Source organism: Lithobates pipiens, unplaced genomic scaffold (assembly GCF_037356315.1).
Source record: "Lithobates pipiens isolate NorthernLeopardFrog02 unplaced genomic scaffold, aLitPip1_a1.2 Scaffold_18, whole genome shotgun sequence".
Taxonomy (NCBI): domain Eukaryota; kingdom Metazoa; phylum Chordata; class Amphibia; order Anura; family Ranidae; genus Lithobates; species Lithobates pipiens.
Genome location: NW_027507758.1, coordinates 632,453,187 through 632,478,100, shown reverse-complemented (window position 1 = coordinate 632,478,100; position 24,914 = coordinate 632,453,187). Strand labels below are relative to the sequence as shown.

The 24,914-nt window shown below is 47.3% G+C and overlaps 1 protein-coding gene across 7 annotated transcripts in view; it reads right to left on the bottom strand.

Moving 5' to 3' along the window:
• Positions 1–24,914, bottom strand: part of LOC143989544 (uncharacterized) — a 221,041-nt gene that overhangs the window by 40,419 nt on the left and 155,708 nt on the right. For 3 of the 7 annotated variants that reach the window (XM_077489706.1, XM_077489707.1, XM_077489705.1), the window contains exons 2-4: positions 24,767–24,894; positions 24,555–24,667; positions 24,341–24,438 (exon numbers count right to left, since the gene is read on the bottom strand). In XM_077489706.1, coding sequence (XP_077345832.1) covers positions 24,341–24,438; positions 24,555–24,667; positions 24,767–24,780 — 225 coding nt within the window. In that variant the 5' untranslated portion in view covers positions 24,781–24,894. Of the gene's footprint in view, positions 1–775; positions 894–24,340; positions 24,439–24,554; positions 24,668–24,766; positions 24,895–24,914 lie in introns of those variants that run through there. The other 4 variants (XM_077489704.1, XM_077489710.1, XM_077489708.1 and 1 more) reach the window with 3 other exon arrangements.

Below are 24,914 nucleotides of genomic sequence, written 5' to 3'. Positions count from 1 at the left end.
GCCCAGGGCAAGGTAAGTCATTTGCGAGGTGCAGGACATGGGGTGCGGGGTGCAGAATGCAAGACACGGGGTGAAGGGTGCAGGTCAGCACAGGACATGAGGTGCAGGAGAAGGGTGCAGAACACAGGGCATGGAGGGCAGGACAGTAATCCATTCCCCCTCCCCCTGTGTCCTCCTGCATGTCCTGTACATCTCCCCCCGCAGAGTGGATGGAGAGGACATCTTGTGTACATAAAGCAGCATGTCCCTCCCTGGCTGGTCTCTTAGCTGGCTGCTTTGCAGGCTTGTCCTGGTTCCTCCTGTAAGGACTCTGTAGTCCTGTTTCTCAGCACCTTGTGGGGATCTTTGTGGCAGTGCCGAGGTGGTGCCATGTTGGAGATTCGGTCCCGCTCCTTCCTCTCTGTTCTGCCGGAGGGCTCTGCAGGGACACAGGCAGCTGTGGGTGGAAGCAGGAGCCAATGGTGACAGTAGGGCGGCCGCAGAAAGAGAAAGATCGGCAGCAGGAGCTCAGTGAGATGAGTCCTCTCATGCCGTTGTCCTGTCCAGTCCACCTCTGACTTCCCCCGGATTGGGTGATGCCACCTCCTCCTCCTTGGCTTGTCAGAATACAATAGTGCAGCTGGGAGGATTCCCCCATCCCCCTCCAATGTGTGGATGGGGGAAATCACTTAAATTTTTTCACTCATCCCGCTGGATGAACAATAAAACTGAACCATGTATGGCCAGATTTGGAAGAGAAATATATTAATCATTAACTGATCCCCCTTGAATCTACCTAGTACCTCCTCTGCCGTCAGTTCCAGCATTGTCTTCTCTCGACATCTTTCCAAATGGAATGTCTTGTTTATGTTTGACATCACTTTCTGTCTGTATTCCATAGAGACTTCCTGTCTAGGTAAAGGTGAGATCACCACCTTGTGGAGCTCAGAGGAGCTGCAGCTCAAGAGATTTCTCGTAGTGATCATACAACACTGTACCCAAATCAAATTTTTATAATTTTTTCCCCACAAACAGAGCTTTCTTTTGGTAGTATTTGATCACCTCTGGGGTTTTTGTTTTTCATAATTTTTTTTTAAAAAGACCAATTTTTTTTTTTTTTTAAATACAAAACCTTTTTATATTATTTAAGACATGTTGCAAACAGGTAATTTTACTCCTTCATTAAGCGGCACTGATGGGTACCGATAGGCTGCATTGATGGGCACTAATAGATGGTACTGGTGGGCACTCATGAGGTGGCACTGGTGGGCACTGATAGGTGGCATTGGTGGGCACTGATGAGTGGCACTGATGGGTGGCACTGATGGGCAGCACTGAAGGGCATTGATAGGTGGCGCTGATTGCTGGCACTGATGGGCGCTGATAGGTGGCAGTGATGGGCACTGATCGCCACTGGTAGGTGACACTGCTAGGTGGCACTTATGAGGCACTGATTGGCACCACTGGTGGGCATAGATGGCAATTGTGGGCATTGATAGGTGGCACTGGTGGGTACTGATTTGTGGCAACTGTGGGCACTGGCAGGTGGTACTGGTTGCCACAGATGAGGCAACTTTGCCTCTGTCCCTTGTACAGAAGCCGGTGATCATCTTTTTTTTTTCTCCTCGCGCTGGCAGTGTGAGGAGGAAAAAAAAAAAAGATTACCGATCTTCTGTTTACATCTGTCATTGGCTGACAGCTGATCACATGGTAAGGGGCCTTTAACTTTAACCACTTCAGCCCCGGACCAATTGTCAGCCTAAGGACCAGAGGTCTTTTTACAATTTCGCACTGCACTGCTTTAACTGGTAATTGCGCGGTCATGCAATGTTGTACCCAAACAAAATTTGCGTCTTTTTCTTCCCACAAATAGAGCTTTCTTTTGATGGTATTTGATTGCCTCTGCGATTTTTATTTTTTGCGATATAAATGGAAAAAGACCGAAAATTTCGAGAAAAAAATATATTTTCTACTTTTTGTTATAAGAAAAAATCGAATAAACTAAATTTTAGTCATACATTTAGGGCAAAATTTATTCAGCCACATGTCTTTAGTAAAAAAAAATGTCAATAACCTTATATTTATTGGTTTGCGCAAAAGTTATAGTGTCTACAAACTAGAGTACATTTTCTGGAATTTACGCAGCTTTTAATTTATGACTGCCTATCTCATTTCTTGAGGTGCTAAAATGGCAGGGCAGTACAAAACCCCCCAAATGAAACCCATTTTGGAACGTAGACACCCCAAGGAAATTAAATAATACAAATAGTGTAGCGCTTCACTAATGAATGTGGTCAGCATAAATTATATGAATAAAGGCAAAAATAATATAAATATGAATGCCTAAAGAAAAGTCCAATATTGGCCGCACATTCCACTATGTAGCAGGCCCAAGGGTGGCCGAACCGTCACAGAGGGGGGAAATTGGACTGGGCGGATGTATTCATGCGAGTCTGCTTGACTGTAACATCAGAGAAGAATGGATAAAATACTTCTTACCGACTTAGTTGGACCCATACAGTCATATGACAGTTGAGTCTAGAAGGCTTTAGGTCACAGTTTGGGACCAAGGAGTACGAAGAGGGAGGTCTGTTGAGCTGATGGATGAGCTCAAAACGATTGTAGGCCCTGTGATGGATCCTTTCAAATGGAACGTCAAGGGTGTATGTAGTCAATCTCAGACGTAGCCCGTTGTACTGATGCTCCAATCTCACCCGAATAGGGAGGGAGACGTTGTGGGGGTTCAAGCCAGAGAAACAGAAAAAATGAAAAAAGAAAAAAGGCTCCACATGGTGCAGGTCAGACGGTATAAAAAAGGTTGATTTATTGAAGTCAAAAAATAATTAATGACTTAGTGATCACATAGACAGTCTAAAATAGAAATTAAAAGCAATGTAGGGTGCCAACAGCTCGCCCAACGCGTTTCGACATATGTGTCTTCTACAGGGGCATGTTGGGGCCCACCACACGTAAGGACTATCACTATGGTTACTGATATACACTTTCCTGGCCACTTACGGTTAGTAAAATAAGTCTGAGACATTCAAACAGCACAATGAGGACAATATACAGACCCTCACAGTTCCTTCTATTACACTACACAAATGCAAACAGGTCATTTTATGTGGTGTTGCAGTTTAGTTTATGTGAAATAGGTGGTATATGTCCGATCTTTTAGCAGTGGCATTTGATGCGATTTCTATATGTCCTGTATGTGCATTGGATTTTCTTGCATTTTTATGTTAGATGAGGCCATGTCTAATATGATTAATTTAGAGATATTTATTTGCGAACATGATGGCTTATTTATTTTTGTCACTATATTAATTTAACAATTTGCATTGGTGCTGGATGCGATTTCTGGGGATGCCTTTTATATACTAGATTTTCTTGCATTTTTATGTTAGATTAGACCTTCAATATTATGATTAACTTAGGGATATCCATCTGTGAATGTGGTGGCTTACTCTTATATTTTTTGTCACTAAATTAAGTCGATAGCTTGTATCAGTGACATTTTTATATCTTATTTATATTTATTTGTTGTGTTTAAACATGTTTTCTCTGATTTGATTAAATGTTCATTGTATCTTTAAGAGGCTGTCCGAGATAGGATTCCCCGCCCTTTGGTAGGCGGAACCCCTCTCTGACTCCTTATATATTTGCTAGCAATGTGGTGGGCCCCAACATGCCCCTGTAGAAGACACATATGTCGAAACGCGTTGGGCGAGCTGTTGGCACCCTACATTGCTTTTAATTTCTATTTTAGACTGTCTATGTGATCACTAAGTCATTAATTATTTTTTGACTTCAATAAATCAACCTTTTTTATACCGTCTGACCTGCACCATGTGGAGCCTTTTTTCTTTTTTCATTTTTTCTGTTTCTCTGGCTTGAACCCCCACAACGTCTCCCTCCCTATTCGGGTGAGATTGGAGCATCAATACAACGGGCTACGTCTGAGATTGACTACATACACCCTTGACGTTCCATTTGAAAGGATCCATCACAGGGCCTACAATCGTTTTGAGCTCATCCATCAGCTCAACAGACCTCCCTCTTCGTACTCCTCGGTCCCAAACTGTGACCTAAAGCCTTCTAGACTCAACTGTCATATGACTGTATGGGTCCAACTAAGTCGGTAAGAAGTATTTTATCCATTCTTCTCTGATGTTACAGTCAAGCAGACTCGCATGAATACATCCGCCCAGTCCAATTTCCCCCCTCTGTGACGGTTCGGCCACCCTTGGGCCTGCTACATAGTGGAATGTGCGGCCAATATTGGACTTTTCTTTAGGCATTCATATTTATATTATTTTTGCCTTTATTCATATAATTTATGCTGACCACATTCATTAGTGAAGCGCTACACTATTTGTATTATTTTGTTTGTTGAACTTTGTTTGTTTTTTGGTGTTGGCTGCTGTTTTTGGCTGTTGAGGCCTCTTTCCATATATACTAAATTGTAGCGCAGTGTTTTCCCCTTAAACCCCAAGGAAATTGCTGAGGGGCATATTGAGCCCATTGAATTTTTTTTTTTGTCCCAATTGATTGAATAATGACACAAAAAAAAAAGTTTACAAAAAGTTGTCACTAAATGATATATTGCTCACACATGCCATAGTTATATGTGGAATTTCACCCCAAAATATATTCTGCTGCTTCTCCTGAGTACGGGGATACCACATATATGGGACTTTTTGGGAGTCTAGCCACGTAGGGCACCCCGAAAATCCAATCACTGCCTTCAGGATTTCTAAGGGTGCAAATTTTTGATTTCACTCCTCACTACCTATCACAGTTTCGAAGGCCATAAAATGCCAAAATAGCACAAAACCTCCCAAATGACCCCATTTTGGAAAGTAGACACCCCAAGCTATTTACTGAGAGGCATGTTGAGTCCATGGAATATTTTATATTTTGCCACAAGTTGCGGGAATATTAAAATTATATTTTTTTTTGCACAAAGTTGTCACTAAATGATATATTGCTCACACATGCTATGGGGATAAGTGAAATTACACCCCAAAATAAATTCTGCTGCTTCTCCTGAGTAGGGGGATACCACATGTGGGGGACTTTTTGGGAGGCTAGCCACGTACGGGACCCTGAAAATCAAGCACTGCCTTCCGGATTTAAATATAAAATGCTACCAAAAAAAACTGTTAGCGATCGCAGGGATCAGGCCTGACTCTGCGATCGCTGCAGTTATGTGTTTAGTGTTTTGTAAGTGACAGTGATCGATCGATACTGCACTTGGGTGGGCTGGGCAGAGGGGCAAAACGCAGGTGCTAGCAGGTATCTGGGCTGATCCTGCTAACAATGCGTTTTTTTGGAACCCTAAACTGCTGGGGACGCTAGTATAGATCTGATCAGATCAGATATTGATGTGTTCAGATTCTATACCACTATGGGAGGTTTATGCTTTGCGGGTGGGTGTTAGCGGTACTGCCACTAACCTAGTGCTGCCTGGGGCGACGTAGACCCTGACCCTAAAACCTAATTGATATCACCCGCCCGGTGATCAGGGGGTTAAACCTTTATTGGGTAATAAATGGTAGGTGCCCTGATGCTATAAAAAGTAAACTAACCAGAGTCACCCGTAACACTTATACAGTGATCACTGGTGAAAGGGTTAACTAGGGACAATCAGGGGGTTAAAATCTTTATTAGGTAGTATATGGGGGTCCCTGGCGCTATATAAAAACCTGACGGGGAACCTAAATAACTAGCTGGCTAACCAGCGTCACCAGTGGCACTTATACAGTGATCGCTGGTGAAAGGGTTAACTAGGGGCAATCAGGGGGTTAAAACCATTATTGAGTAGTATATAGGGGTACCTAGCGCTATAAAAACCTGGCGGTGAACCTAAAAAAATAACTAGCTACCTAGCGGCACCAGTGACACTAATGCAGCGATCAGAAAAACGATCGGTTATTGACACTGGCAAAAGGGGGTGAAAGGGTTAACTCTAGGGGCAATCAGGGGGTTAAACCTTTATTGGGGGGGTAGGGGGCTACCCTGGACCTAACACTAACTGCCCTGACAGTTTTTACTGTCACAACTGACACTAAATGCAGTGATCAGTAAATAAATGGGGGGGGGGGGGGGGGGTTGTGTGCCTATGTGTACCTACATGTCAGTGTAGTGTTGGTGCACACTTACTTTCACTGTTCTCCTCGTAGTCCGGTCAATAAGACTGCCCCGAGGAGAATGACATCACTTCCTCCCTGCCTGTGTTTACTATACACAGCGGGGGAAGCTTCTCATTCACCAGGAGCGATCGAGAGGGGATGGCCAGAAACCAACGGCCATCCCCTCATCCCGGATCACTCCTGAAGCGAAACGGACCGCAGCATCCAGCGGGAGGGGGGCCAATCGGACCCCCCACCCGCTGAAAGGCGAGCACATACATGTACGTGCTTGTGCCTGTCGGTGCCATTGCCCCAACGTACACTGCCATGTGGAGGTCCTTAAGTGGTTAATATACTATATTGTATATTACATTATTCTGATACTGTATAGTCCTAATTTTTGTATCCTATATAAGTTTACATTACATTGGCCTTACTTCTTTTACACCCATTTCCTACCTGCTGGACATTTTATATCTGATGATTTGATTGGAGAACAGACTTTTTCATTTTGATAATAATGTGATAACACATTCAAACTTTGGAACTAGGGATGAGCCGAACACCCCCTGGTTCGGTTCGCACCAGAACTTTCGAACGGACCCCAAATTCGTATGAACGTTAGAACCCCATTGAAGTCTATGGGACTCGAACATTCAAAATTAACCACTTAACAACCGGCCCATAGCCGAATGACGGCTACAGGGCGGTTGTTTAACTCTGGGAGGCCGTCATATGACATCCTCCCAGAAGTCCGCTCTCGCGCGCTCGAGACGGATCACGGTAAACGGCCGCTCATCGTGGCCGTTTACCACGTGATCGCTCCGTCAAATGACGGAGTGATCACTTGTAAACAAACCGGCGTCATGTTAGGACGCCGGTTCCTCCCTCCCCCTCTCTGTACCGATCGGAACAGCGGAGGGGGAAGAGATCGGTGTCAGCAGCGATGTGGGCTGCATCTGCAGTGCCCACATCGCTGATCACCAAAAATTAACCCCTCAATTCCCTGCCATTACTCTGCAACACTCTGCAATACCCTGCAACACTCTGCAATACCCTGCAACACTCTGCAATACCTTGCAACACTTTGCAACACCCGCCAATACCCTGCAACACTCTGCAATACCCTGCAACACCCGCCAATACCCTGCAACACTCTGCAACACCCACCAATACCCTGCAACACTCTGCAATGCTCTGCAACACCCGCCAATACCCTGCAATGCTCTGCAACGCAATACTCTGCAATGCCATACTCTGAGATACCCAGCCATACTCTGAGATACCCAGCCATAGTCGGTGATACCCTGCAATACCCAGCCATAGACATCCCCTCCCCCCTCCCGCCGCCCTCCGGTGCTTCTACCGACTCGCCAATACGATCAAAGCCAGAATCTTTTTTTTTTTTTTTCTTTCAGGCTTCCCAGCTTAGAGGTGAGATGCGGGGTCTTATTGACCCCATATCTCACTGTAAAGAGGACCTGTCATGCCATATTCCGATTACAAGGGATGTTTACATTTCTTGTAATAGGAATAAAAGTGATCAAAAAATTTATGTTTGGGGAAAAAAAATGTCAAACTAAAATAAATAAAGTAAAATGAACAATAAATATATATATATTTTTTTAAAGCAGGAATTAGCCCTGCTGCAAAGCATTGCATCAAAAATTGTAATTAAACGCCCCTGTTAAACAGGGGCAGAAAAATTGGGCCTTAGGCACTGGTGCTGGTGCCACGACACTGCAACCTCTCCCATATACTCTAGTTTTAGTGCAAGAATTAGCCCTGCTGCAAAGCATTGCATCAAAAATTGTCATTAAACGGGGGCAGAAAAATTGGGCTGATGGCATCACCCAGAACCAAAAATGTTCTTCCAACATATCAGCGGAGGAGGAAGAGGATAGACAATCAACATAACAGGACAGTCACTCAGCATCAGCATAGGCAGTCTTGAAGGGATGTGATATTTTAAAAAAAATTATTCGGTTACATCAGCTTCAGGTGCTTGGTAGCTGTGGGTGATCCAAGACTGATTCATCTTGATGAAGGTCAGTCGATCAACTGATTCGGTGGACAGGCGCACCCTGTGATCGGTAACAAAGCCACCAGCAGCACTGAAGGTGCGTTCCGAAAGAACGCTGGATGCAGGACAGGCCAGTAGCTCAATTGCATACTGTGCAAGCTCTGGCCAGTGATCCATCCTCAAGACCCAGTAAGCCAGAGGATTTTCGGTGGGAAAGGTGTCCAAGTCTGACCTTGCCCCTAGGTATTCCTGCACCATGTAAATCAGACGCTGGCGATGGTTGCTACCTTGGGGCTGTGGACTAAAAAATTGTCTGAAAGCATCGGTCAGACGGCCACCTTCTCCACCGCTCCATCTGACCGATGCCTCAGCAACACGTTGTCCAGGACCAGGAGTTTGTAACCTCCCAGTCTCTGGGAACGCGTTGCACAGACCTTTCTGCAAGGCCTCCCGGAGATGTCTCATGCTCTGCTCCCTCTGCGACGGCAAGATAAGGTCAGCAACCTTACCCTTGTACCGTGGATCAAGGAGAGTGGCCAGCCAGTAATGCTCCCTCTCCTTGATCTGAAGAATACCAGGATCCTTCCGCAGGCTTTGCAGGATCAGGGAGGCTATGCAGCGTAGGTTAGCTGAGGCATTCGGTCCGGAGTCCTCTGGGTCACTAAGGACAACATGATCCGCAGCTACCTCCTCCCAGCCACGTATAAGTCCACTGGTTTCTTGGCACTGTAAATCATCCCTACAAGACTGCTGCTGATGCTGAGTGCCAGCCTCCACCACCATGCCTCCACCCCCATGCTGACACAATCATCCTCCTCTTCCTCATCCTCTTCCTGTGTGATGGGTGGCACAGCAGGAACACTGTCTGGATAAAGGGGGCCTTGAAAGGCAAGGAAGTCCTCCTCTTCCTGCCTCTGTTCTGCCTCAAGTGCCCTGTCCATTATTCCACGCAGCGTATGCTCCAAGAGGTGGACAAGAGGTACAGTGTCACTGATGCATGCACTGTCACTGCTCACCATCCTTGTGGCCTCCTCAAACGGTGACAGGACAGTGCATGCATCCCTGATCATGCCCCACTGGCGTGGTGAGAAAAAACCAAGCTCCCCTGACCCTGTCCTGGTGCCGTAGTCGCACAGGTACTCATTGATGGCCCTCTGCTGCGTGTGCAGCCGCTGCAGCATGGCCAACGTTGAGTTCCACCTGGTGGGCATGTCACATATAAGGCGGTTCTTGGGCAGGTTCAACTTCTTTTGGAGCTCAGCCAGCCGAGCACAGGCATTAAATGATCGGCGGAAATGCACACAGACTTTCCTGGCCTGCTTCAGGACATCCTGTAAGCCGGGGTACCTGCCCAAGAACCACTGCACCACCAGGTTAAGGACGTGAGCCACACAGGGCACATGGGTCAGTTGTCCCTGTCGGAGGGCGGAGAGGAGGTTGGTGCCATTGTCGCAAACCACCATTCATGGCTTAAGCTGGCATGGCGTCAACCACCTCTCGGCCTGCCCCTGCAGAGCTGACAAAACATCCGCCCCAGTGTGGCTCCTGTCCCCCAAACAAACCAGCGCAAGCACGGCATGGCATCGTTTTGCCTGCATACTTGCGTAGCGCCTGGAACGCCTACGGAGCACCGCTGGTTCTGAGGACAGAGTACTGGAAGAGGCCATGGAAGAAGAAGAGGAGGGGGTGGAGGAGAGAGGTGTGTCACAACCAATAGTAGCATTTTGGAGGCGTGGTGGCGGAACAACCTCCAACACTACTGCACCTTGTCCTGCATCCTTCCCAGCTGCCAGAAGAGTGACCCAATGGGCCGTGAAAGACAGGTAACGTCCCTGTCCATGCTGGACCATGAGTCAGCGTTAATATGCACCTTACCGCTGACCGCCCTGTCCAGCGAGGCAAGGACATTGCCTTCCACATCCCGGTAGAGAGCCGGAATCGCCTTCCGTGAGAAAAAGTGGCGTTTGGGGACCTGCCACTGAGGAACCGCACATTGTACAAACTCACGGAAGGGGGCCGAGTCTACCAACTGAAAAGGCAGCAGTTGAAGTGCTAGCAATTTAGCCAAGCTAGCATTCAACCGCTGGGCATGTGGATGGCTGGGAGTGAACTTCTTTCACCGGTCCAGCAGCTGGGGCAGGGACATTTTCCTGCTATAATCGGACGTGGGTGTACTGCTAGCAGAGAGCCCGGAAGCACTTGGCTGTGACACACCTAATTGTACACCTTCATTCCTCTCAGAGCAGGTTTCAGAGAGGACTGAAGGTCTAGTGGGGTTGGAGATCCCAGCTGATGAGGAGCAAGGAGAGGTCCGCTTTGTTCTTTGGTGCGGGTCTTTGAGGTACGCTTGCCAACGAGCTGCATGGCAGGTCAACATATGTCTGGTCAAGCATGTGGTGCCCAAGCGGCTGATGTTTTGGCCACGCGAGATACGCTTGAGACATATGTTGCAAATAGCAGCGGTGCGATCTGATGCACTCGTCTCAAAAAAGGCCCACACCAAAGAACTTTTAGAATAACGCGCTGAGGCAGCGCCCTGCACAGGCAGAGCTCTGCGGTGTGATTCAGTCGGTGTGCTGCCCCTAAGCTGGCCCCCGGAGGGCATCCTGCCTCGTTGGACATGTGCCTCCTCCTCCCAGGCACCCACGTGGAGTCAGTGCCCTCATCATCCCCTCCCTCTTCATCACTGGAGCAAACCTGGCAGTATGCTGCAGCTTGTGGAACATGACTGCCAGATTGCTGTCCTTCTTAAGCATCCCCTCTCTCTGCATTCACGCTACTGCCTTCCTCTAGCTGAGTATCATCATCAGAGCCTACAAAACACTGGGCATCCTCCTGGAGCATGTACCCAACACTGTGCTCAAAGAGTTCAGGAGACTCCTCAGGAGGACGTGGTGGGTCTAGGGAAGGAGTCACTGATGATGACATTGAGAGGAGGGAAGACGATGCGTTGGCAGCTGCTTTGCTAGTACCCTGAGCCTGAGTGAGAGACGATGAGGAGGATGAAGAGGGCTTGGTCATCCACTCTACCAAGTCGTTGGCATGTTGCGGCTCAACATGTCCAGCTGCCGAAAAGAAGGACAAGCGTGTTCCATGGCCACGTGCTGATGATAACGATGCACCGCGTCCACGACCAGCACTGTTGTCTCAAGACACAGAGCCTGCTTGCCCTCTTTTATCGGCTCGTGCCTGTCTGCCTCTCCTTGCTGGCCTTCCAGACATGGTAATAGCCTGAAGGGAGTTGGGAAAACCAGCAATTGGGTAGTGTATATTGTGCTGGAGGCACACACAACTTCCACTAACTCCTGCAGATGGCTCAAATAGAGAAGAGCTATATAGATGGATATAGCGGTGTATACTGTGTTCAGAGCACGCAGACTGCACACAAAATCTCCTACCACTGACTGCAAGCTCTATTTAAAACGAGCAAAATAGTTAGCTATATAGGTGGATATAGCGGTGTATACTGGGTTCAGAGCATGCAGACAGCACGCACAATCTCGTTCTCAGATTCAACTACGAGACAGAAGCTATTGGCTACTGACTATTGAACTTCCTTTTTCTAGTCACGTTGTACGTGTTGTACGTCACCGTGTTATAAATGATCGGAATTTGATGTGACCGTGTGTAGGCAAGACAGCTTGAGCCGAATTACGTCAGAATTCCATCGGGAAAACCATCAGAGCTTTTTCCGACGAGAATTCCGATCGTGTGTATGCGGCATTAGTCCCTGTGGACTTTGGTAACCCTATTACGCATTGTGGATCCCTGTCCACTCTAACCATTTATCTAGGGGCTCGGTATAGGCAGAACCGCACCTTCGGTTCATATATTCTACTATAACTACTATTACAGCAGGTGTGCCCTTCATATAAGCTGTGAACAGCACTTTTCTTCCCTTTCTTACCTATAACACTAAGACGGACAGCAGACAGTGACGACATAACATATAACCACCAATCAATACAGTTCAATAAAATAGGTACCCTTTGTCCAGAAAATGCCTTATTGATCAAGGAAGTCAGATAACTCAATGTAATCAGGGCTTACCTCAGCTGGCTGATTATCAGAAATGCTCAGATCCTCTTAAACTTCTAATTTCAGATTCTCAGGGTCACCTGTAAATTCCCTCCTGACTGACTCGCCATCTGTTCTGGAAATTTTATAGATAGACAACTCCTATCCTCATATTGATTAGTGGTTCCAAATTAATAATAACTACTGCAGTAGGGAACAGACACAAAAGGATACACTCAGCATCTTTCCAAAATAACTGTTCTATTTTATTTGACATAATTTGAAGGTTTTTATACACATGATTACGTAGGTATCACATTAATATTACAATTGTACGTTTATGGTAACAAGGGGCGTAACATAGGCAGGCTAATTCTAATCAGGAAATGCAAAACTGTAATGAAACTGTTTCTTACATGATGAAGATCAGCCATGGAGTATATCTGAGGTGTATATCAGGGTGTGCTTCTTCCCCACATGAGAGCTGTGATGTCCAGCAAAATTCATATAGAAGACATTTCCCACACTCAAGGCACTAATACACCTCGAGGGTTGTGTGGGATCCCTGATGTACAGGAAGACAGGACTTCAGTGAGGAACAATTCCCTTACTCAGGACAAGAAAGTGGCTTCTCCCCCACGTGAGATCTCTGATGTTTGTAAAGATTGGACTTGTCTGAAAAACATTTCCCACACTCAAGACAGGAATACGGCTTCTCCCCGGTGTGAGTTCTCTGATGTCTGACAAGAGCTGATTTTTGTACAAAACATTTTCCACACTCAGAACAGTAATATACCTTCTCGCCCGTGTGAGATCTCTGATGTCTGTAAAGATTGGAGTTCTTTGAAAAACATTTCCCGCACTCAGAACAGAAATACGGCTTTTCCCCTGTGTGAGATCTCTCATGTATGACAAGTTCTGATTTTTTAAAAAAAGATTTCCCGCACTCAGTACAAGAATACAGCTTCTCACCTGTGTGAAATTTCTGATGTCTGGAATGAGAGGACTTGTTTGAAAAAGATTTCCCACACTCATCACAGGAATACAGCTTCTCCCCCATGTGAGATTTCTGATGTCTGTAAAAATGGGACTTTTGTGAAAAACTTTTCCCGCACTCAGGACAGGAAAACGGCTTCTCCCCCGTGTGAGATCTTTTATGCACATTAAGTTCGGATTTAAAATGGAATCCCTTCCCGCACTCAGTACAGGAAAACCTCTTCTCTGTTGGAAGGACGGCCCCGTCCCTCACAGTCTGAGGTTCCAAAGGGTAAGAGGAATACGATGGTCCATCTACACTGTGTGGTGCCGGATGGACATTTGAGGTAGTCGGGTTTTCTCCTGGACTATACTGTGTGATGTCCTCATCTTCTACTTTACAGTCTGGAGACAAAGTGAGACAATCCTCTGAGGTTTTCCTCATCTCCCGTCCATCTACTAAAATAGAAATACAAAGATTATTACTAGACATGAGCTGATTGGTTCCCCTAAACCAGGACTCCGCCCACATCAGGCAGCTTTGTCTCTGAGGATCTTACAATTCCCCCCTCAAGGTAACTAGTAAATGGCTCCTCTGATCTCCTCTCTCAGAGGGTGAGGGACCAACGAGGACTGTCTTTTATAGGAGCGACAGTGATGAGGGGATTATAGGACGAGTGTCCCCTCCCCCTCTAGCATTGCCATCTTCCTAACACAAGAAGTACCACACTTATTTAGTCCATGATTTAGTCATGAACAACAGCGGGGCTGAGCCCCACCAGAGGTCAGAGAGTGAGGATGGGGGGAGAACAACTAAGATGAAAACTAGACTGATTTTGAAGACCACCATCATTGGGTTATTGACTCCTCCCTCATTATCACTTTGTTTAAGGTTCCAATGTTTGAGGATGTTATCACATTATTACCAACATGTAAAAGTCTGTGCTCCAATCAAATCATCAGATATAAAATGTCCAGCTGGTAAAAAATGGGTGTAACAAAAGAGAATACATATTATGTTTGTTTATGTATAGCAGTGGGTAGAGGGGAGAGAGAAGAAGTTGGGACTGTGTAATGTACAACGTATTGTGTAAGATACAACAGATAGGACTATATAGTATCAGAATGACGTAATGCACAACATAGAGTATATAGTGCAGGGGTCAGGCGTATGTAATGGTCAATATAAATTATACAGTGTAAGGGTCAGGACTAGAGATGGACGAACTTGCGATGGGACGTTTCGCGAACGCAAACCACGAACACGGCCAAAAGTTTGCGAACCGCAAAGTTTGCGGCGGGCCCCATTGACTTCAATAGCAGGCGAACTTTAAAAACCTACAGGTCATATTTTCAGCCACAAAATACTTACTAGCTGTGCACACATAGTCCCACCACATGGCCACTGAGATAACACATGTATGAAGTGAATCTGGGATCGACAACTACAAGCATTCTTTTTTTTATCTGTGAAATTTTGACAATTCAGCACTCAGGAGCGCATGAAGGCAATGGAGGAGAGGAAAGGTCAGGGTAGGCTATGAAGAGGGTGCAGGAGATGATCACCAGCACCGAGATATAGAGCACTGATACCAGCACCGTGATAGAGTGAGGCCGCGTACAGACGCGGGGACTGTTCGCTCAACTTTGTTCGTCAAACAGTTTCAGCGGACAGTCCGCTCAAAATTAGCATGGACGGACTTGGCCACACACAACGAACGAAACATGTCCGCTGAAACTTGCGCGATGACGTGAACGGCACGTACGACGGGACGAAAAATACGACGTCCTATACACCGCAATACAACCTTCGGCGTGTAAATCCTTTCTGAGCATGCGCGGAACTTAGTTTGACGAACAAGCCTACACACGAGGGGACTGTTCGCTGAAACAAGGTTTCAGCGGACAGTTTTTCGGAAATTCCGAAAAACCTTGTTCAGCAGACTGTTCGCTGAAACTGTCCGCTAAAAGCCCACACACGAGCGGACTGTCCGCTGAAACACTGTTCAGCGGACAAAGTTGAGCGAACAGTCCCCGCGTGTGTACGCGGCCTGAACTGACACTAGCACCGTGATATAGAGCACTGACACCAGCACCGTGATATAGAGCACTGACACCAGCACCGAGATAGAGAGCACTGAGACCCCACCAGCACCGAGATCGAGAGCACTGACACCACACCAGCACCGAGATAGAGAGAGAGCACTCACACCAGCATCGAGATAGAGAGCACTGACAGCAGCACTGATACCAGCAACTCGCTGCTGGGCCCCAAAAATATGACACCACTCAACCTCTTCAAACAGGAGGGTACGGGCATATAGTACGGTGTGCTTTTTTTGTACAAGTGAGCCAAATGTAGAAAAAAGGTCTGTGTGCTCGATTAAATAAATCGTTTATAGAGATATACATGGTCTACTGGTCACATGTGTTGAATTCCTCCGAGATCCATGCCTCATTCATTTTTATAAATGTCAGGTAGCTGAACGTCCTTTCGGACAGGACACTGGACGAAGGGCAAGCCAACAGTTCCATTGCAAATTGGGCAAGCTCTGGCCAGAGGTCAAGCCTGCCCACCCAGTAGTCCAGGGGTTCATCACTCCTCAGAGTGCCACATCGGCCGTTAACCCGATGTAGTCGGACACCTGTCAATCTAGGCATTCCCTGATGCTGGATCCGGATGACACCTGTCGATGGGTCGGCTGAAAGAATGACCTCATATCAGAAGTCACCAACACATCTTCAAACCGGCCTCTTCTTGCAGGCGCTGTTGGATTGGTACCCGCAACTCCTTCTCTGGGAGTGGGAATTCCTCCTCTGCCTGCAGAATGCAGCATTTCTCGAAGCAAGGCCTGGAAGTGTTGCATTCTGACAGCCCTCTGTGACGGTGGTAACATTTCTGCCATTTTGTGTTTGTACCGGGGGTCTAAGTACGTTGCCACCCAGTACTGGTCCTTGACCCTTATGCTTTTTATACGGGGGTCCCTTTTTAAAACACTGGAGCATGAAGGCCCCCGTTTGCACTAAACTGGAAGCGGTGTGGTGGCCTGGCTCCTGCTCATCATCCAGGATAATGTCGTCCTCCTCGTTCTCCTCTCCCCATCCACGCACAACAACAGGGATCCCAGAAAGGTTTAAAGCATGCTCTTCTTGCTCCTCCTCATCCACCCCGGCACCATCCTCCTCTGACTCCTCTTCAGACTCCTGTTGTTGACTTGTCTCAGATAGAGTAGCCCCCCCTGGGAATTCATCCATCATTGTGACTTCCGCATCTTCCTGCTTCTGCTCTTCCACGGCTTGTTCAATGACACGACGCAATGCACGCTCCATAAAGAAGGCATAAGGTACCATGTCACTGATGGCGCCATGGCTGCGACTGACCAGTTTGGTGATCTCATCAAATGGCCGCAGAAGTCTGCATGCGTCGTGCATGAGCAGCCACTGGCGCGGTGAAAAAAACCCAGCTCCCCAGAACCTGTTCTGCCGCAGAGTTCATACAGGTAGTCCTTAACTGCACGTTTCTGCTGGAGTAGCCTATCAAGCATATAGAAGGTTGAGTTCCATCGCGTTGGGCAATCGCAAATAGGACGTCTGACCGGCAGATTGTGTCGCCGCTAAATGTCAGCAAGGCGAGCAATGGCCGTGTAAGATCTTCTGAAATGGGCCGAGATTTTCCTTGCCTGCTGCAAGATGTCCTGGAACCCAGGGTATTTGACAACGAATCGCTGCACGACCAAGTTTTAGACGTGTGCCATGCATGGCACGTGCGTAATTTTGCCCTGTTTCAATGTGATAAGCAGATTGGCACCGTTGTCACACACCACTTTACCAACTGTCAAATTGAGCGGTGTTAGCCACTGATCTGCCTGTGAATGCAAAGCTGAAAGGAGTGCAGGGCCAGTGTGGCTCTTGGCTTCCAGGCACAACAGATGCAGCACAGCATGGCAACGTCTCACCTGGCATGCGAATAGGTTCTGGGGAGCTTTGGCGGCGCAGCGGAAGAGACGCTAGCAGCGGAAAAGGAGGAGTCAGCCGAGGAGGAGGATGGAGGAGGAGGAGAAGAAGAGCCAGGCCTGCATGCAATTTGTGGCAGTAAAACCAAATCTACACGGGTGCCACGGGTTACATGCTTGACGGCCGTCAGAAGGTTCACCCAGTGGGCAGTAAAAGTGATATACCTTACCTGCCCGTGTTTGCTAGATCATGTGTCTGTGGTCAGATGTATCTTGGCACCGACACTGTGTGCTAGAGATACATTCATTTGCCACTGAACATGGCCATATGGCACTGGGATGCCCTTCTGTGAGAAATACTTCCTTCCTGGGACCTTCCATTGGTGGTGTTCCAATGGCCACAAATTTTCGAAAAGGCCTCCGAGTCCACCAGTTTATATGGCAGTAGTTGGCGGGCTATCAGTTCTGACAAGCCAGCCGTCAACCGTTGGGCAAGAGGGTTATCCGGGGGCATCATTTTTTTTACGCTCAAACATTTGGCCCACGGAAGCCTGCCTTTTTGCAGAAAAACGTGAGGACGGCGTGATGGAAGGTGGAGTGGAGGACAACTGTAAGGAGAGAGGAGAAGGAGAAGTAGAAGACGAGGCTGGACGGTGAGAGCCTGGAGTGTGGCTTTGTGGGTTCTGTCGCTCCCACTGGGCTTGGTGATGGCAGCTCATGTGCTTTCTTAAGGTGGTCGTCCCTAGGTGAGTGTTGGGCTTACCGCGACTTATGCGTTGACTGCAAAGATTGCAGATGGCAACACTATTGTCAGCAGCGGACACGTTAAAAAATGCCCACACCCCCACTGAACTACAATATTACTTCACGGCTAACGGGCACTCAGCTGCTTATGACATGGTCTGGGAGATGTTTAAACTGCATGCCCGCTCCCTCCTTTCCACGCGCATCAATAAGAGTCAAAAGGTCATCTAAACTTATTCTGCAACAGGCTGCGGAACATCTACAGGTGCTGGAGGAGGCGTTCCATCGGGACCCTTCGCCCAACACCGCCAATAATCTTAGGATACAGACGCGACAGGTTTCCCAGTTGCACATTGAGAAAGCTAAGCAGCGCATCTTCTTTTGTAGACAGAGGGTGTTTGAGTACGGTGAGCGATCGGGCAAACTACTTGCATACCTGGCCCATCTGGATGCGCATCCCCCTGTGGTAGTGTCGTTGTTAGATCCGCGGGGGAACGATATCACCGATCCGCAACTAGTGGCGGAGGAATTTGGGAAGTTCTACCGTGCACTTTACACCTCCCGGGTCACCCACTCTCCCCAAGACACCAGGGACTACCTGGCGGGAGTTGCATTTCCCAGACTGGCTGATGAACAGCTTGAACTGTTAGAAGCCCCTATTACTATAGAAGATATCTCTGTTGCTATCTCCTGCCTGGCAGCGTCCAAGGCCCCAGGATTAGATGGCTTACCACTTGAATTCTACGCCACTTACTCTGAAACCCTTATCCCTAAACTTTATGACTTATACAAATTTATCTTTGATACAGGTACCCTACCCCCCTCTATGAGAGAGGCCCAAATTGTAGTAATCCCTAAGCCTGGCAAGGACCCTAAATACCCAGAATCGTATAGACCTATCTCCCTGCTCCAAGTTGATATTAAGATATTAGCTAAGATCCTGGCCTCCCGCCTCAACCAAGTCATTCTGTCCCTAGTCCACCCAGATCAGACAGGCTTTATGCCAGGGAAAAATACAGCAATGAACATTCGTCGTCTATTTATGAATATTCAGGGATCCCACGATGACATCGGGTCGAGGGTCGTGGTGGCTCTGGATGCCGCTAAGGCCTTTGACTCTGTGGAGTGGAACTACTTATGGGAGTGCCTTTCGAGATTTGGATTTGGCCCCAATTTTATTCGTTGGGTTCAACTCCTATACCAATCCCCCAAGGCCAGAGTGTTTGTGAATGGTTGGTTATCGGACCAATTTCCCCTTGAGAGGGGGACCCGACAGGGCTGTCCTCTTTCCCCCATGCTGTATGCACTGGCGGTGGAGCCGTTGGCCATCATGATTCGGGCAGATGCTAATATCCGCGGCCTTAAGATTGGTAACCTGGAAGAGAAGATCGGGCTATATGCCGATGATACCCTCCTGTACCTGGCAGACTCGGGTCCTTCCCTGTGCGCTGCCCTTCATTCTATAGAATGTATCGGTGGCCATTCGGGTTTGCGTATTAACTGGTCCAAATCTCAGATCCTTCCCATTGACCATTTCCCCCCTCCGTTCACGTCTCCACCTCTGAGTCTCCCAAGGGTCTCCTCGATTAAGTACCTTGGGGTGCAGGTGACCAGGTCGCTCACAGACTACACACTCCTTAACATTGAACCCCTATGTACCCTGATCAAGACTAAGACACAGAATTGGGCCAGACTACCACTGGGGGTTATGGGACGCATTAATTTGGTTAAAATGATACTTTTACCAAAGATACTCTATCTAGTGTGGCATGCCCCCCTATATATACCACAAAAAATTTTCAAAACGATTGAGTCTATTCTTAACTCATTTATATGGGGACACAGCAGGCATAAATTGTCCTGGAAGCTCCTGAAAAACCCGGCAACGCTGGGAGGAGCTGCTCTTCCAGACTTTCAGGAGTACTACCTTGCCTCACAATTATCCCATTTTTATTATTTTGATAAAAGCGAACTACTACGATATCAGGCACTAATCTGTGGGCATACTGACAATCCAGCCCACACCCCCCTTCAGGCAGTCCTCAGGGCCCCCTTGACGGGTTGCTCCCCCCGTCATAACGCAGACATGCTGACACATCACCGGAGGGTGTGGGGGGTGGCACTGAAAAAACTTGGGATCCCACGGGTCCACTCCCACACGCCTCTCTGGTTCAACATGCACCTACCTGAACTGCTGTCCATTCCAGATCCTGTGGTGTGGATACGCCATGGGATCTTATATATTTATCAGGTCATGACTAATATGGGAATAAAAACGTTTCAAATGCTCAAGGACGAATTTTCCCTCCCTAACTGTCTCCTTTTTAGATACCTGCAGCTCCGCCATGCCATACAAACCCAATTTATTAGCTCTAACCCATCCTTGGCAGTCCCCTCTATAGTAGATACAGTTACGGGTACTGAGCCAGCTAAATTAATCTCCACCTTGTACTCCGCTATCCGTCTCCCTGGTGTCATGGCCTTGGCCTATGCTGCTAAGGCCAGATGGGAGGTGGACGTTGGGCTTATTGCGGATGAGGATTGGGATGACATTCTGGGGGATGTGAAATATGTATCCCCCCGGCTGTCAGATCGCCTCACGCAGCTGTATATCATACACAGGACATATCTAACTCCCCAGAAGATAGCACGTTTCAAGCCCATGTACAATCCGGGATGCCGTCAATGTGGTCATACCCCGGGCTCCCTTTATCACCTTCTATGGACCTGTCCCACTATTCAAGCATACTGGATGCAAGTGATACGATTCCTGCACGACCAGATGGGTTCACCTGCTACCCTAGACCTCAAAATGTGCCTGCTCGGTCTGATGCCTAGCTTAGAAGCTGATAAATCTCTTCGCACCTTTTTGCATGAGACCCTATTCCTGGCAAGGAAAGCGGTGGCTAGAAGGTGGATGCAGGCCCTGCCCCTCACAATCCAGTGTTGGAAAAAAGAGGTAAATGATACTCTTCCATATAAGAAGCTGATTTATGTGCATAGGGGGTGTTCACCTAAATACAAAAAGGTCTGGGGTAGATGGTTGGCAGATGGTGAAACGTGTACTTGATATACTCACCCTTCATCTTCTCCTTTCCCTCCCCCCTTTCTTTTTTTTTTTTTCTCCTCTCCCCTCCCTCTCCGTCTCTCCCTCTTTCCTTTGTCTCTTTTTATACATACATATATACTATGTGATGGCTCTACCTCTTGTGGGTAGTTTGTTTTATGCTACACGGTTACTGTAATGTATCTATATATGTGCTATCGTTTTGGCCATGTTGGCCTCCGTCAATTTATGTACCAAGCATTCGTACCTCAATAAAGTTGACTTTTTTCAATTAAAAAAAAAAAATGCCCACACCGCGGAGCCATGTGCCGGCGTCCTGGGAGCGTCAGATGTGACCATACATGGTTGATCCCTCGCTCCTGATACATTAGCATTCTGCTTTGTCCCTCCTGTGCAATATAAGTTCTTCCTGCTTCTCCTCCCTATCTGCTGGTCCATATCTCCCTCTGAACTCCCCTCCTCTTCCTCTCTTGTGGGCACCCACGTGACATCACTAGACACGTCATCATCGAAGTCACCTTCCCCACCGCTATAATTAGAGATCTCGGAGTAGGCAGCAACCGCGGGGACCAACCTCCTCCTTGGGCGGATCTGGGTACTGTCGTCAGACTGCTGAGTGGCGGTTGTTGCTACCTCCTCTTCCTGATCCAATGCCAAGAGTGGCTGCGCATCGGAAATGTCTTGATATGTATCGGAAAATAATTCCTGTGACTCAAGCGGAAGGTATATGGTGGTGGCGGTAATGGTGGTAGTGTCTTTGGGGATGCACACAGCAGAGAGTGAAGGTGAGGGTGCAGAAGAGTAAGGCTGAGTGAGCCACTCAACCAAGTCTGGTGCATCCTTTGACGTAATCGCACGCACCTTCTGCAATTTGCCACTTTGGCTCAAGTCTGTTGCTCCTGCCCTACCCCTACCACCCCTGCGGAAGGGCCTGCCTCTTCCTCTGCCTGTCATTTTTTAAATGACCCTGTGACAAAAGTCTCTAGAGAAGTGCAGTATGTATGTGGAAGAAGGTATATAACACCCCGCCTCAATCTGTCGTTTTTGGGGGCCACTGGTCTATCCCACCAGTTATAATACTTTTTTTAATTGCGTTTGTCACGCTTTGTAGTATCGCTGCAGAACCGCTCAGCAGTCACAATGTTTCACAGTGGAAATGCACTATACTATGTTTTCTATATGTGCAAGTATTTTATACGTGTATTACACCCCTATATACTGCACACCAAATAGTACACCTATACCAGTCCTTAAAAGGACCTTTGTGGACCTAGTAGCTAGTGATTTGCAGACTGTACCTCAGTCCCTACACTGATAAAGGACTGCTGCAGAAACCAGCAGTAATCTGCAGCACAGCCCTGCACCAGCACCCTATATATTGTACCCCTATACCAGTCCTTACAAGGACCTTTGTGGACCTAGTAGCTAGTGATTTGCAGACTGTCCCTCAGTCCCTACACTGATAAAAGACTGCTGCAGAAACCAGCAGTTATCTGCAGCACAGTCCTGCACCAACACCCTATATATTGTACACCTATACCAGTCCTTACAAGGACCTTTGTGGACCTAGTAGCTAGTGATTTGCAGACTGTCCCTCAGTCCCTACACTGATAAAAGACTGCTGCAGAAACCAGCAGTTATCTGCAGCACAGCCCTGCACCAGCACCCTACATATTGTACACCTATACCAGTCATTACAAGGACCTTTGTGGACCTAGTAGCTAGTGATTTGCAGACTGTACCTCAGTCCCTACACTGATAAAAGACTGCTGCAGAAACCAACAGTAATCTGCAGCACAGCCCTGCACCAGCACCCTATATATTGTACACCTATACCAGTCCTTACAAGGACCTTTGTGGACCTGGCAGCTAGTGATTTGCAGACTGTACCTCAATCCCTACACTGATAAAAGACTGCTGCAGAATAGGGCAGCAGTGCACCACAACCCTATATATTGTACACCTATACCAGTGCTTACAAGGACCTTTGTGGACCTGGCAGCTAGTGGTTTGCAGACTGTCCTTACACTGATAAAAGACTGCTGCAGAATAGGGCAGCAGTGCACCACAACCCTATATATTGTACACCTATACCAGTGCTTACAAGGACCTTTGTGGACCTAATAGTAATAGCTAGTTAGTGATTAAACTGACTGTCCCTGCTGCACACAGCGTCCTGTCCCTACACTGACAAAAGACAGGCTGCTGCAATCACCAGCACAGCAGTGCATTGAACCCTATATACTGTACTACACCTATACCAGTACTTAAAAGGACTTTTGTGGACCTAATAGCTAATATATCCACCTGGCGAACAGCGGCAATAGTCCACCGAATCGCAAACACGCAAAATTTGCCGCGAACCGACCGCCGGGCGAACAGTTTGGCCATCCCTAGTCAGGACTCATAATATTGGTATTCAGTAATCAGTGGAAGATTAAATGTTTACATGGGACAAGTTGCAGAGGTCCCACACCGCTGCCTCCCATCTCCTGAGACTGCACTCAGTGACTTGGGGTCTGAGACTATACAGACATATCCCTCCACCCGGCACAGCCAGCAGACAACAGAGCAAGTAATCAAGGGAGAATTGTTTTGTCAGAGATCTTACTGGAACGGGTATGGGGCTGAACACCCAAAGCAAATCACCCAGGTGCCTAGGTCTAGTAACGTCTATGGTGAAAATGAACATTTTACTGTCGGCTGAACCCCAGACTCTCCATAAATCCAGTCTAGATACATAAATTGTGTCTGCAGCACAGAGAAGGAAGATTATCCGAGAGAAATACAGGAATACAGGACGGGGAACACAGTTTAAGAAAGTGACCAGGGTTTTACAGGCTGATATCACACAGTCCCGCCCCACCACTGGACCAATCAGTGAGCAGTATGGGTGGAGGAATGTATTTAGTGTTAATGGCCCACCTGTGCTGATCTCTGTAGGAGTGTCCTCCTCTATAAATGTCCCCGTTATTCCATCCTCCTCCATAGCCTGCTGATCGTCCCTCATATACGTCTCTTCCTCTTCTTTACCCTCAACTTTTATATCTGTCAGCTCATCATTCTACACCAAGAAAATGAAAGAAAATATCAACTATAAAATATTAGCTCACATAAAAAAAATCTACACATAATCTCTACATCCCACTAACCTTGTAACAGTGAGGAATGGTGTGATATTCCTGTGTGGAATTCTGGGAATACAGAGGACGGGGACATCTCTCTGGTGGGTTCCTGGTATTAGGTGGCTCCATCATATCCTTGTGTCCTTCCGAAAACTCCTCCATCACTCCATACTCCTCATCCTCCTCTTTATACTCTTCTTTAATAATAATATTATAATCCCCGAGATTTCCACTCTGAAAGATATCATAAAACATTAATTGTAATGTTTTATATATACATGCTGTATATAAATCATAGCTACCAATAATTTTCAATCATTTACCTGATGATGGTGAGGGATGGTGTGACCTTCCTGTGTGGAATCCCGGGAATACAGAGGACGGGGACATCTCTCTGGTGGGCTCCCATTACTGGATCCATCTGTAGGAAACACACACACTGACTGAATACATTGTTTCTATGTGTTTATCAGACGATGGGGGATCTAGGTGGAGCCTCCGTACTGCTCTCTCCTTTACAATAAAGTCTCCTCTTACCCGGTGATGTGAGGGGCGGCTGATTGTCCATCATGACGTCCTTGTAGAGATCCTTGTGTCCTTCTAAATACTCCCACTCCTCCATGGAGAAATAGACAGTGACATCCTGACACCTTATAGGAACCTGACACACACAATGATACAGTCACCATCCAGACACATCCCTTGTCTGTTACTGGATAATGTCCCAGAATTCCCAGAATCCTCCTCACCTCTCCTCCATCATCTCTCTGGTGACTTCTAGAATCTTCTTTGTATTTCTCTATTCTATCAGGGAGGGAGGTGGAGGCAATGTGATGGTCATATGATCTCCAGACTTCACAGGAGGAAAACTCTAGATCTGAACACAAATAGTAAAAT